Consider the following 14269-nt stretch of genomic DNA (forward strand, 5'->3'; position numbering starts at 1 on the left):
AATATATCGCAAATAAGGACTAATTTTTATCGCGAGAAGATTCACAACGATGAGAGTCTTTGTGGAGATAATATCATCAGACATCACTAGATAGCAGGATGAGCTCGAAAATTCGACAGAATCTTGATTGCAAAAATGGTTCAAATGGCTCTGAGCACTATGGGACTTAACATCTGAGGTCATCAGTCCCCAAGAACTTAGAACTATTTAAACCTAGCTAAGGACATCACACACATTCATGCCCGAGGCAGGATTCGAACCTGCTACTGTAGCGGTCGCGCGGTTCCAGACTGAAACGCGTAGAACCGCTAGGCCACACCGGCCGGCTTATTGATTGCAATCTTTTATTTATTTTTTTTTAATTTATTGCCTGTAGCGTAGAAGATATTTCCGTTTGTGTTTCACAGTTATTTTTGTTGTTAAATTTCACAGTGCATTAATGGCGCTAAGATTAAAAAAAAACACTAGATCGCAGGCCGATCAAAAGATCTAACATATCCCGAGACTTCCCAAATGGTAACGTAAGCTGTTCGGACAGTTCGAGTCGTGTTCAGAAACAGCCGTTTTTCTCCCTGTCGGGGAACATAATCGAAAGCATCTTATTGGCGGAAGTGTGTTATTTATTTATTTATTTATTGCCAAATTATAGACCTGTTACCTGATGTTTAAAACAGGTCGTACATCTTACAATTTTCGTTGTTCATCTTTTTACAGTTTTCTTTTCTTTTGTTTTATCTACAACATTTACAAAGAATGATATTTTTCAAAATAACAATAAATTAAGGTTCAAATATAAATAAAATTTTGTTGTTTTTTAAGAAGAATATAAAAAGAAGATAGGATAGAGGAGAGATTTGTTAGTACCATCACCGAATGTGACTGACGGTGAATACCTCGGAATGGTTTCTTCGAGCCGTTGACCAAATTCAAATGGCTCTGAGCACTATGGGACTTAACATCTATGGTCATCAGTCCCCTAGAACTTAGAACTACTTAAACCTAACTAACCTAAGGACATCACACAACACCCAGTCATCACGAGGCAGAGAAAATCCCTGACCCCGCCGGGAATCGAACCCGGGTACCCGGGCGTGGGAAGCGAGAACGCTACCGCACGACCACGAGCTGCGAACCGAGCCGTTGACCGCCAGTCGCATACACACACACACACACACACACACACACACACACAAATGGTTATTAGTAGAGAAATAATGTTGCATATCCTATTTATTACTAATCCTATATATTAACTACTTTAGGTGCCCATCCGTGTACTGCATTTGATGTTTTCTTGGTTAGATCGCCAGCACTTTTGCTTATTTACTGTCACATCTCAACTTCCTCCTCCTGTTCCTCCTCATTGTCACTATTTTCGCTGTCACTGTGGGTATCGCTGTCCATCCTCTGGAGATTGTTGTTACGCTGCACATAGGCATGTCTGTAATGTCGTGTCCGCATGTACTCTTCATGTGTTGTTTGTTCAAATGGCTCCGAGCACTATGCGACTTAACTTCCGAGGTCATCAGTCGCCTAGAACTCAGAACTAATTAAACCTAACTAACCTAAGGACATCACACACATCCATGCCCGAGGCAGGATTCGAACCTTGGACCGTAGCGGTCTCTCGGTTCCAGACTGTAGCGCCTAGAACCGCACGGCCACTCCGGCCGGCGAAATACTGTTTGTCAGTACGTTTAATTGTGCCCATTGTTCTTCGTCTCTTATTGCTATGTATATATCTATGTCTGTATCTGTGTAGTCTAAGTGTAGTGTATGTCTATTGTTCGCGTATTGGTTCAAATGGCTCTGAGCACTATGGGACTCAACTGCTGAGGTCATTAGTCCCCTAGAACTTAGAACTAGTTAAACCTAACTAACCTAAGGACATCACAAACATCCATGCCCGAGGCAGGATTCGAACCTGCGACCGTAGCGGTCTTGCGGTTCCAGACTGCAGCGCCTTTAACCGCACGGCGTTCGCGTATTGCCCGCAGAAAAAGACAGTGTGTTCTGGGGAACCTTCTTCCCCGTATATGCATGTAGGTGTCTGCCTCAGACTCACGCGGAAGTGTGTTATGCGTTGTTCCACGTTTCCGCTACTTCGCAGCGCCCTATTGGTGGGAGTGTCCGGCGGCTTTGGACCACGTGTGGCAGGCGCAGCGGCGTGCCATTGGCGGAAGGCCGCGGATCGCGTTTCCTCCGCGGTCGGCAGCCCCTGGAGCGCTCCCCGTGCAGGGTCGGGGCGGCGGGGAGCGGCGGCGGCGGCGACGGCGGCCGCGATGCAGAGCCAGACGGCGAAGCCACAGTCTGCAGCGGGCGCGCGCCCCGGCCGCCGGCAGCCACCACTCACTCCACACCAGGCGCTCACAGCCGCCATGCCGGCGTTCCCAGCGAGACTGGCGCCGCAGCCCCGGTCCGTCGCCATCGTCGGAGGCGGGCTGGTGAGTTCCGTAGCCAAAGCTCGCCTTCCGCACCCCTGTCCGTCCCCAGAGCGCCGAAGTGGTCACTGAAGCGCGGCACACCCTGCTCGATAAGGGCTTACCCGCACCGCGATGGCAAATGCACTCTGTGTTCCCACATTTTTGCCATCCACTAAATCAGGGTGAGCAATGTTTTGATGCCAGAGGTAAGTAAAGACCACCTGCGAAAAGGAAACAATGAATACCCGCAAAAGGTAAGCAACGTTTACCAGTGAAGAGTTTAAGGGGGGTAGGACGTCAAACGGGCCGACTTGGAGCAGGAGAGGCACCACACGACATTTTAATTTCCACTGTCTATACTTTTACAAATAAATTCATAAAACTTTGTCAACACGACCAGGAAGGATTCAGGATTCAAACTCATAGCAATGTAAGTTCAAAAATATAACAAAATAATTTTTTTTACGTGTGAAATTTCATAATTTTTTCACTTACTATTGGATGCATTTGTTGCTATAGGTACACTTTTCTTCACAAGTAAGAGAGATTCTTCGATGAATTTTGCACAGCATACAAACCATACTTAAAGTTGTATGAAACTCTAGAATTTATTTAATTAATGAAAAAATGAATGAGCTGTTACATTTTAAACTTCATGTTTAGAAAAAACTCAAATATTATGGTTAATTATCTCAATCTTTAGCACAGTTTTTAATAGATTGCGAAAATTCTAGAGTTTCTTACACCTGTAAGTATGGTTTGTATGCTGTGCAAAATTCATGGAAGAATCTCCCTTACTTATGAAGAAAAGTGTACCTATAGCAACCAATTCAGCCAATAGTAAGTGAAAAAATTATGACATTTCACATGTAAAATATGTATATATTGTTATATTTTTGAACTTCCACTGCTATGAGCGTGAATCCTGAACCCTTCCTGGTCATGCTGACAAAGTTTTATGAATTTATTTGTAAAAGTATAACAGTGGAAATTAAAATGTCCTGTGGTGCCTCTCCTGCTCCAAGTCGGCCCGTTTGACGTCCTACCCCCCCTTAAACCTCGTACTTAACAACGTCCGTCACTTTTGTGAATGAAAACATGGTCCAGGTAGGCTGTATTATTTTTTTATTATTATCTATGTGACCGACCAACTTCGACCTTTGGTTGTATTCAACCACGCATCTTAAGCTTACAGTTCCATTTTACATTATAATACATCGCTAGTACATATCGACAGGACTACATCCTACTTCTGGTCCTTATGGCACAAAAAAACAATATGCTACAAGATGCTATTGTACATGGTTACATCTATTAGCCGTTCGGTAACAGAGGTAACGATTTACAACAGTATATTGCTTTTGTGCCACATGCGCACGGAAGTAAGATGTTTCCCTGTTGGCTTGTACCAGCTATATATTGTAATGTAAAATGAAGCTGGAAGCTTAAGGTACTTGCTTGAAAATGACCAACGGTCGACACTGGCCAGTCTCATAGATAATAATAATAATAATAATAATAATACAGCCTACCTGCACCATATCTTCGTTGAGGCTGTAGACTACACAAAAATTTAAAAAGTCCGTCACTGTTGATACCATCTGTCAAACGTGAACAGAAATTTTAAAAAATATTCCGCAACCAGAACTCGCCTTCCACGTCCCTGTTCCTTAAAATGCCATAGTGGTCACCAACATGCAAAACATCCTCGTCCCTACGGCCAGCACAATGGTGCGCGTACGGTACATTAGGCTCCAATGCACGTACCACTAACTAAATCAGATTCATGAAGTATGGTTTGTGGGGCGCTCAACTGCTCGGTCATCAGCGCCCGCTAAATCAGACTGATCAAGTGTCACGTGCCGAAGGTAATCAATGATTACCTGCAGAAAGTATGCGTGAAAGCTATGCAATGCCCACCTTAAGCATAACACCTAAAACGTCGTCCGCACTGTTAGTTTTACCTATCAATAGTTTACAGAAATTAAAATTCCGTCTCCTTTTCTGCTGGTCATCAGCATATTCGCACATGGTTTTCATAGCGAATAACGAAAAAAAAAAATTCAGCTTACTACCCACGTTACAAAAAGTAGTGAACACCTGTGAAAGGAAAGCGATTATAGCCTTTCTCGGACGAATGCTCTACATAATCAGTCCCTTCAAGCCGCGCCTGTCACACTATTCGTTTTAGCTACTGGTTCTAAACGTAACCTAGAACATTTTGCTACGTTACAAGTGATTGCCGTATGCGAGGACAGTGCATGTTTAACGAAAAACATCTATCATGTCTCCCGTAATAGCAAGAGTAATTACTATGTCTGAAAGGGATGCAATGACTGGTTGCGAAATATTTAAAAATAATCAGCTCTTCCAGCGAGGTACGTAGTTGTTGCTTTTAATCACGAATGGAGAACAAAACCACTGACAAGTTTACGTGCCATTCACAAAAAAAAAAAAAGAGTTCTCACTGCAGGCACGGTAGCTCAGCCCGTTCAGTCAGAGGGCTGCTCGCGTTCTGTAATAAAAAACTGAGTGAAGGAATCAACGATCAACTTGAACGGATGTCTTGTGTCGTCCGCCCAGATCAAACGCAACGAAAAATACCGAACAAACTGAAAAAAAAAACAGAAAAAAAGTTGGTAGAGCACTTGCCCGCGAAAGGCAAAGGTCCCGAGTTCGAGTCTCGGTCCGGCACACAGTTTTAATCTGTCAGGAAGTTTCATATCAGCGCACACTCCGCTGCAAAGTGAAAATCTCATTCTGAAAATGTATCCTGTGTTTGAGGACGCCTTTAGTTGAATATAAATGGGAAAATCAGGGACAGTAATTTATTCGTAACTCGTGAGATGTAAGTAATACAATGCATGCCAAAAATTTTTGACAACAAGATATTACGCTGCTGTACCTGAAAATACATTTCCTACCTTTTCTCTCTTCCTTCTTTACTTTTATAAGAAAGGGAACTCGGAATGCGTGTCAAATGAGTATAAATACCAATTAAAGTCACAGAGCGGTAAATTTAGCCGGCCGCGGTGGTCTCGCGGTTCTAGGCGCTCAGTCCGGAACCGCGCGGCTGCTACGTTCGCAGCTTCGAATCCTGCCTCGGGCATGGATGTGTGTGATGTCCTTAGGTTAGTTAGGTTTAAGTAGTTCTAAGTTCTAGGGGGCTGATGACCACAGATGTTAAGTCCCATAGTGCTCAGAGCCATTTGAACCATTTTTCTTTTGGTAAATTTAGGAAAGCATTCTTGAAATCAGCTATATTATTACTGAATAAAATACTATAACACATCCCTCGTTTCGATACAACGTATTACGTAATACTCCGTTTTATCTCCGAATCAATACATATTGTAATGTAAAGACCCTCCGTTTGTTTTTATGCCTGTAAGTGAAAGCTAATCTCAGGAAGTAATGTAGGAATTTTGATATGGTTTTCACTAACAGATAAACGATTCGCGAGGAACGTTTGTGTATATACTTTCTTACATCTACGCCAGACAAGATGTCGCGCCGTAGATATTTAGTGGCCCCGTGAGAAGTCGGGGCAGGTTGCTAGTAACAAATAAATTCACTTCCAACTGGACCTTCACAACGCATTCAAGCACTAGTTCTCTGTTCATCATAGTGACATCAACTCTCAAAACGTTTATACAAATAATACTGTTTTTCGTAAACGAAAGTTCTCAGAGATAATTCACACTACGGGGTATATTCACCCGCTTAGGAGAACGTGTTCTATTTAAGCTTCTACATGGAATAAAAACGTACTCAGTTATGACTCTGGAAACATCGTTAGAGTTTGTCTTAGTGAATCTGCTTGCATTCAGTGAATAATTGTAGCGAAAGGTATTATTGTCCATTATCTCTTTCTTCCCATCTGTGTGGAAGTAAACAGATTAGAATCAACGCTAACTTACATCTACTATACTATGAGAAAAAATAGAAGCCCTTCTTTTTTACTAACGAAGTATGTGTTGATATTTAAAATGTCTCAGAAACAAATATTTTAATAGTTAAATTAAGTAGCCATGAACCGAGCGAGGTGGCGCAGTGGTTAGCACACTGGACTCGCATTCGGGAGGACGACGGATCAATCCCGCGTCCGGCCATCCTGATTTAGGTTTTGCGTGATTTCCCTAGATCACTCCAGGCAAATGCCGGGATGGTTCATTTGAAAGGGCACGGCCGACTTCCTTCCCCATCCTTCCCTAAACCGATCTTGTGCTCCGTCTCTAATGACCTCGTTGTCTACGGGACGTTAAACACCAATATCCTCCCATCCGTAGCCATGAGCACAGTAATTAGAAGGTTCAAGGTTCTAAAAAGAAATTTCCGTTGCTTAACGAGACGCTCACTCCGAGAAAAAGTTTTACGTATGTAAAAAAAAAAAAAAAAAAAAAAAAAAAAAAGGTTCAAATGGCTCTGAGCACTATGGGGCTTAACATCTGAGGTCAGTCGCCTAGAACTTAGAAATACTTAAACCTAACTAACATAAGGACATCACACACATCCATGCCCGAGGCAGGATTCGAACTTGCGACCGTAGCGGTCGCGCGGTTCCAAACTGAAGCGCCTAGAACCGCTCGGCCACTCCGGCCGGCGTATGTAAACAGAAAAAAAAATCAAAGACTAAAATACGAGTACATCAGATGCCATATTAAACGATAGTTCCACCTATTTCCAACACAGTCTGCTGGCATACGGGTAGAGCAAAAGCTAGTCACCAGCGGCAGCGCCACATGTAACAACGTCGGGCTGTCAAGCTACTTGTCTTTCCCCGTATTTATGAAACTGCTCTCTGAACTTATCATGAATCTTCGTCTTTGTACATTTTAATGGAGTGTCTTTGTAACAGTACTAATAGGACTTGAGGGGAGATGAAAATATGTAATGGAAACAGAATGCAAGTTGGCTTAAGATCATGCCTTTCCCCATCCAAAAAAGGAAAGATACTTATGGACCGACTTAGCGTTAAGGAGTCCCACGGCTGGAACCCTCTTATCAGTGTACCTAATTTTGATTTTCAGTCAATGGGTCCCACTTTTTCAAGCGATACAATTAAGAGCCATACAACTGAGTCTCATGGAACAAATTATATTCTATAAATATTATCGTGGTCTCTAATATCTAGAGCTGCGTAAGACTGTATAATTTACAAAATCTCATCAGCCGTGTGTAAAACTTTAAAGTTTGCTATCAGCAGTGAGACAATCAAGGAGCTTTTAGTGTACATTGAAATAGAAATTCAAGGGTATTCTTTAAGTAAGAGAACACTGTTAACATAGTACAAAGTCATACATTCCAATGTTTCCTAATCTCTCGGTCTCGGGTGAGCTGAGCACTAAAAATAAATCTAAGTAAACAAAACACGGAGAACGAATATTCATATTCTTTAGAGGAGAAGATGTCTACTGGTCACTTGCTATAATATAAAATTTTGTGCTGAACCCAAATACGGACATTTGTTTTACACGGACAGTGCTTTTGCGTATGTGCTATCACAGCAGTTCTGAGGGACATAAGCAGAACTTCCAACTTAGTTCCCGTCTATTCGTTCCAAAGTCCATAGAAGCTTTCTCACGATGCTGTGTAACTAGTACCGCGGAAACACAGGATGTCCTCAGACATATTCAACAAATACTCTGCACCTACTCGACAGCGACACCTCTATTTCGCAGTACACAGGAGTGGGTGTGGCGGAGGGTAAGGAGCGCACCAGAAGCATTTACCCATCAACTATTCGCGATTGGTGCGGGGGAAGAGAAGCAAAAGACGACGTTAACCCATACACCATGGTAGAACAATTATCGGCAGTCTACTGTATAAACTTGAATTTCTCTGATTTTGCTGTTGTGATCATTACATGAATTCCATTTTGAGGCCAGCCGATGTGGCCGAGTGGTTCTAATCGCTTCAGTCAGGTACCGCGATGCTGCTACAGTCGCAGGTTCGAATCCTGCCTCGGCATGGATGTGTTAGGTTTAAGTAGATCTACGTATAGGGAAATGGTGACCTCAGATGTTAAGTCCCATGGTGCTTAGAGCCATTTCAACCATTTTTTTCCATTTTGAGGAAAGCAATAGGCTTTTTGAATCGAACTGAAACATAGGATTAGTGATGTCTGAGAACAAATATTCTACAAGACGTACAAACCCCGTTTTTGTAGCGTCACCCGTTGGAGTTTGTTGAACATATCTGTGACTACCTTGTGGCGAAAAATTACGCAACTCTTCTTTGTTTCATCTCTATTTATTCCATTAGACCAGCTTAAGATTTGCTCGAACGATGGTTTTACAACGGGCCTCTATCGTGGACGAATTAGATTTTCTTGGGTATCTTCCACTGTCTGGCATCTGTTTTCCCTAAAGCTATATTAAGCGGTCATTCAAATTTAAAGCTCGGAGTAGATACTCTTACGCTTGAGGGTTGTGACTATGTTCATAGAGTGCTCCCAAATCGTATGGTCAAAGGGTATTGGATCTTCCCGTCTGTCTACATACATTACATTAAATTTACTAATATTGCGTGTTAGTAGCCAGTCTTTGCACCGAAACCGTATCATCTGCATACTAAATTGTAACGAAATGTTCATGAACAATGTTTACAACTATCTTGTTTGCTGATGTGTTGTTATGACGAGGTTACTATTTTTGTTTTCTTCGTAACAGTCGGGCCCCACAAAAGAGTATGAAAAAGCGCATAAAAACGGGGCGTAGTTGTTGGTATACCTCCTTGACCGTCTCAAACCTGTCCTGGTTCACCTTCACAACTTAAGAGGAAGAAAGACTGCAGCTAGTTTTTACTCGTAGCTTCCATGGAAGTTGCTACATTACGATTTTGCAAGGAAATTTTAAATAACCGCCATGATTCGGTAATTACATGCAAACCACCCGGTGTCTCACGAGGACTGTTGTTGTTGTGGTCTTCAGTCCAGAGACTGGTTTGATGCAGCCTCGTTTTGTTTTTGTTGATGTTCATCTTATATCCTCCTTTCAAGACACTGTCCATTCCGTTCAGCTGCTCTTCCAGGTCCTTCACTGTCTCCGACAGAATTACAATATCATCGGCGAACCACAAAGTTTTTATTTCTTCTCCATGGATTTTAATTCCTACTTCGAATTTTTCTTTTGTTTCCTTTACTGCTTGCTCAATATACAGATAGCATAACATCGGGGATAGGCTACAACCCTGCCCCACTTCCTTCCAAACCACTGATTCCCGTTCATGCCCCTCGACTCTTATAACTGCCATCTGGCTTCTGTACAAATTGTAAATAACCTTTCGCTCCCTGTATTTGACCCCTGCCACCTCAAGAATTTGAAAGAGAGTATTCCATTATCAAAAGCTTTCTCTAAGTCTACAAATGCTAAAAACGTAGGTTTACCTTTCCTTAATCTTCTAAGATAAGTCGTAGGGTCAGTATTGCCTCACGTGTCCTAACGTTTCTACGGAATCCAAACTGATCTTCCCCGAGGTCGGCTTCTACCAGTTTTTCCATTCGTCTGTAAGGAATTCTGTGATTTTCACATTTGTCGACACCTGCTTTCTTTGGGATTGGAATTATTATATTCTTCTTGAAGTCTGAGGATATTTCGCCTGTCTCATACATCTTGCTCACCAGATAGTAGAATTTTGTCAGGGCTGGCTCTCCCAGGGCTATCAATAGTTCTAATGGAATGTTGTCTACTCCTGGGGCCTTGTTTCGACTTAGGTCTTTTAGTGCTCTGTCAAACTCTTCACGCAGTATCATATCTCCCATTTCATCGTCATCTACGTGCTCTTCCATATCCATAATATTATCCTCAAGTACATCAGTCTTGTATACACCCTCTAGAACTGGGTTTCCATCTGAGCTCTTGATATTCACACAAGTGGCTTTCTTTTCTCCAAAGGTCTCTTTCATTTTCCTGTAGACAGTATCTGACTTGTCACCGGCCTTGCCGCAGTGGTAACACCGGTTCCCGTCAGACCACTGAAGTTAATCGCTGTCGGGCTGTACCAGCACTTGGATGGGTGACCATCCGGTCTGCCGAGCGCTGGTGGCAAGTGGGGTGCACTCAGCCCTTGTGACGTAAACTGAGGAGCTACTTGATTGAGAAGTGCCGCCTGCTCAGGTATGGCAAAGTTACCTTAGATGTATTCTACCTCACGTATGGGTACACTGAACGCAGTGGAAGTGCGACACGACAACGCTATGCTAACCTGTTTTCACAGCGCCGAGAACCTCATCGCAGTACATTTACACCTGTCTGAGTGCTTTTGTATTATCCTGTATTTTGTGTTGTACGCTTCGACAGTGACGGTATCAACAAACTAGCCTCTCGTTGGGAAAAATGTATCCGTAACCGAGGAGACTACGTCGAGAAATAAATATCTACACATGAAGAAAAAAGACATTTCATTTAAAAAATCTTTAAGAGTTTTCAGATGAAAATTTCGGAGGCTTTATTTTTCAGCATGCCTTCGTACACGACTACTCTGTAACGAGCCAATCAGTACCACGGGCGTGTTGTACCAAAATATTAAGAAAATATCCGCGAACGATATCCGAATTTTTGTCTGTATACTTCGTGATCACCTTGTACTGTGACCGACCATTGTGTATTGATTGAGGTTCTTTGATTTTTTAATCTTGGTGATTAATTTTTACGTCTTTCATGCTGGAGTACTAGAAAGATAAGTTGTGTTGTCTTGGAAGTGAAAAGAAAAGTTTGATTAGGGTTGCGTATTGAGAAATTCATTAAGTTTAAGGAAGAACTGGTGGTTTGCACAAAAAAAAAAAAAAAACACCCATCATTCGTGCAAATGGTTCAAATGGCTCTGAGCACTATGGGACTTAACATCTATGATCATCAGTCCCCTATAACTTAGAACTACTTAAACGTTACTAACCTAAGGACGTCACACACATCCATGCCCGAGGCAGGATTCGAACCTGCGACCGTAACGGTCACGCGGTTCCAGACTGAAGCGCCTAGAACCGCACGGCCACATCGGCCGGCCAATAGTGCAGGACAAACCCGTAGAATAGCAAGAAAAGAATCTGAGTCGGACAACGGAGCAGCGATACTACCACTACACAACTGTACAGACACTTCTGTTCAGGAGATTATACTGCAGTGTACAAAGCTCAAAGAGAATTGTGTAAAAAGAGGAGCATTCTATGGCACGTCGGTATGGCAGCACAAGTAGCCGTGAAAATAATATCGATATTAGAAAACATCCCACTATGTGTAGAGGCTCAGACCATTTCATTTGTCCCACTAGCATTAGACCAACTACATCATGTCACACACGTTTTCGAGTGCAACGCTGTATACTATTAAAATATTTTTTTTACCTTATCTCATATATTGCGATTAGTAGCAACAATTCTCCGACATAGTATGTATCAGGCGTACAGATTATATCCGGGAGCTGTTTATTAAGTTTCGTGCTTCCAGGCATCGTATTTTTATATAGCTTTTTTGAGATACTGCATATAATACAGAGTAAATGAGATTTAAATCTCCACCCGGCCATCTAGTCTAAGCTGCCTTTTGTTTCTTAAATTTAGAATGGATAGGGCCGATTTCCTCGTACCCCTTTTTAACGACTTCGTCTTTGACGGGAAGTTGGGCCCATATTTTTCGTGTATGCACATCGCTCAAGGCACAAAGGCGGTGCCACCCCGAAGTACGTATGTCTACCTAAAGAATAGCCTACGGCATGCGACCCAATACATATAGCAAACATGGGGAACTCAAATAAACCTTTGCTACGTCAGGACACGATCTTACGACTTTTTACTAGCCTTAAACAACACAACTACGTGTGAGAATATATGTAATCGGAACATCTGCAGCACAGTCCAAGTACAATTTTAAAATTTTATATGTACTTAGTCCGCTGCTCGTGGTCTCGCGGTAACGTTCTCGCTCCCCGAGCACTGGATCCCGGGTTCGATTCCCGGCGGGGTCAGGGATTTTCACCTGCCCTGAGGTGACTGGGTGTTGTTGAGTCGTCTTCATCATTATCATCATTCATCAACGTTACGATCGGAGGAAGGCAACGGCAAACCACCTCCACTAGGACTTTGCCCAGTACGGCGATGCGGGTCTCCCGCATCGTTCCCCTGCGCTCTGTCAAGAAGCATGGGACTTCATTTCCAAATTTACTTGCGTATTCCTAGGTTGTCAGGAGACTGGTTAACTAAAGGCACCTCACACGAATTTGACAGAATTTCAGCCTTCATCACTTACATCATTAAGTACGTAACATAGCGAGATTTTTTTATTGGGCTGCAGCTGAACGTGACTAATGGTTTATAAACTCGTGATTTCAGATTAACATGTAGAGATTTCAGGATGTAAGTTACACGTGTCTTCCCACGCTAAGGCTATTACAAAACAAGAGTAACACTTGATCAGAAGAGAGAACATCTTCCTCGTTTCCTGCGGACAGAGTTCTGCTGCCTTGCGGCTAACAGGTGAATCACAGCAAGGCCGTGAAATGGCGCGCCAACTGGACACGTACTCCCAAGCTGAAGTACGCAGGACAGTATGATTCTTGTGGGGAAAATGTCTAAATTGCAAACAGATCCACCATGAAATTCTGTCCATATGTGGATCAAATGCATTGTAGCGGCCAGATGCAGTGAAATGGTACCAGCAATTTGACCAAAGCAGCACAGACGTAGGTGCTGCTGATCGGATGCACCGCGTGATTTCCAGCTCTTCAGTAAGATAAAAGAACAAACGAAATGAAAGATTTGGCACGATGAGGACGTTCACACAGCGTTTGTCGAATTGCTCCGTGACTAAGGAGCGGATTTCTATGTCAACGAACTGAATGACTGGTAGAACGTTTGGACTGTTGTTCACAAAGACTTTGTGGCTATGTTTATAAATAGTTTCATATCCTTGTGTCAGTGTGAAGTGTAGAATAGTATTCAGTAAAGTTGCATGGCTTGCCATGATAACGATAACTTTTATTTTTGAAATTTCCTCGTATTTCAGGAAGAGATTCAGAGAATGGAAGGGGAACCGGCCGGAGTGACCGAGCGGCTCTAGGTGCTACAGTCTGGAACCGCGCGACCGCTACGGTCGCAGGTTCGAATCCTGCCTCGGGCATGGATGTGTGTGATGTCCTTAGGTTAGTTAGGGTTAAGTAGTTGTAAGTTCTAGGGGACTGATGACCTCAGAAGTTAAGTCCCATAGTGCTCAGAGCCATTTGATTTTTGAATGGAAGGGGGCTCGTCATCGAGGGTTACCATCGAGATTCAGGCTATCATTGCTGGCTTCTGCAGAGTCTGGTAATCCGTTACTTGAAGGAATCAGAAGGGAGAGAAAAAAAGTCACGGTTTGTCTTCATAGTTTGTAGAAGCTGGGCTAGTTTTTTTGGAAGAAAGGGAAGGGCATTTTTAAGAAAACAAGCAGTTATTCGCATGAAGTTTATTGGAGAAACTACGGGAAACCCAAACCAGCATGCTTTGTGGTCCCTCGCCTCTCACTTAGGAGCCTTGTATCTTACACAAATGAAAAATATGGAAAACCTTGGCTATAAGATGTGGTAACATGGTAGGACAAGTGTTAACGATATCAAGGAACAGCCACGAGATATTAGAGGGAGGGAATGGACACTGTAGGGGGAGACAGAGTTTGGAATATACCAACAAATAATTGATGACATTCGGTGTAAGTACCACTATGAGGTGAAGAACTTGGCACCGCAGAGGAAGTCTGCATCAAACTCGAATTAGTTGTAGAAGAGGAACATCTCCAGCATTAGGATGGCGCATTGAGCGAAGTGGCATGTGTGTCAAGAGCACCAGTTATAAATGAAGTAGTGGGAACAAACTATGA

The 14269-nt window shown here is 42.8% G+C and overlaps 1 protein-coding gene across 1 annotated transcript in view; it reads left to right on the forward strand.

The window, feature by feature from the left end:
• Nucleotides 1-2298: 2298 nt before the first annotated feature.
• LOC126259283 (kynurenine 3-monooxygenase-like) overlaps nucleotides 2299-14269 on the forward strand; it is a 203329-nt gene continuing 191358 nt past the window's right edge. Inside the window, exon 1 of the mRNA XM_049955930.1 lies at nucleotides 2299-2444. Within this exon, the coding sequence (XP_049811887.1) occupies nucleotides 2379-2444 (66 nt within the window). The 5' untranslated portion in view covers nucleotides 2299-2378. The remainder of the gene's footprint in view (nucleotides 2445-14269) is intronic.

This window comes from Schistocerca nitens, chromosome 5, assembly GCF_023898315.1.
Source record: "Schistocerca nitens isolate TAMUIC-IGC-003100 chromosome 5, iqSchNite1.1, whole genome shotgun sequence".
In the NCBI taxonomy this organism is placed as follows: Eukaryota; Metazoa; Arthropoda; class Insecta; order Orthoptera; family Acrididae; genus Schistocerca; species Schistocerca nitens.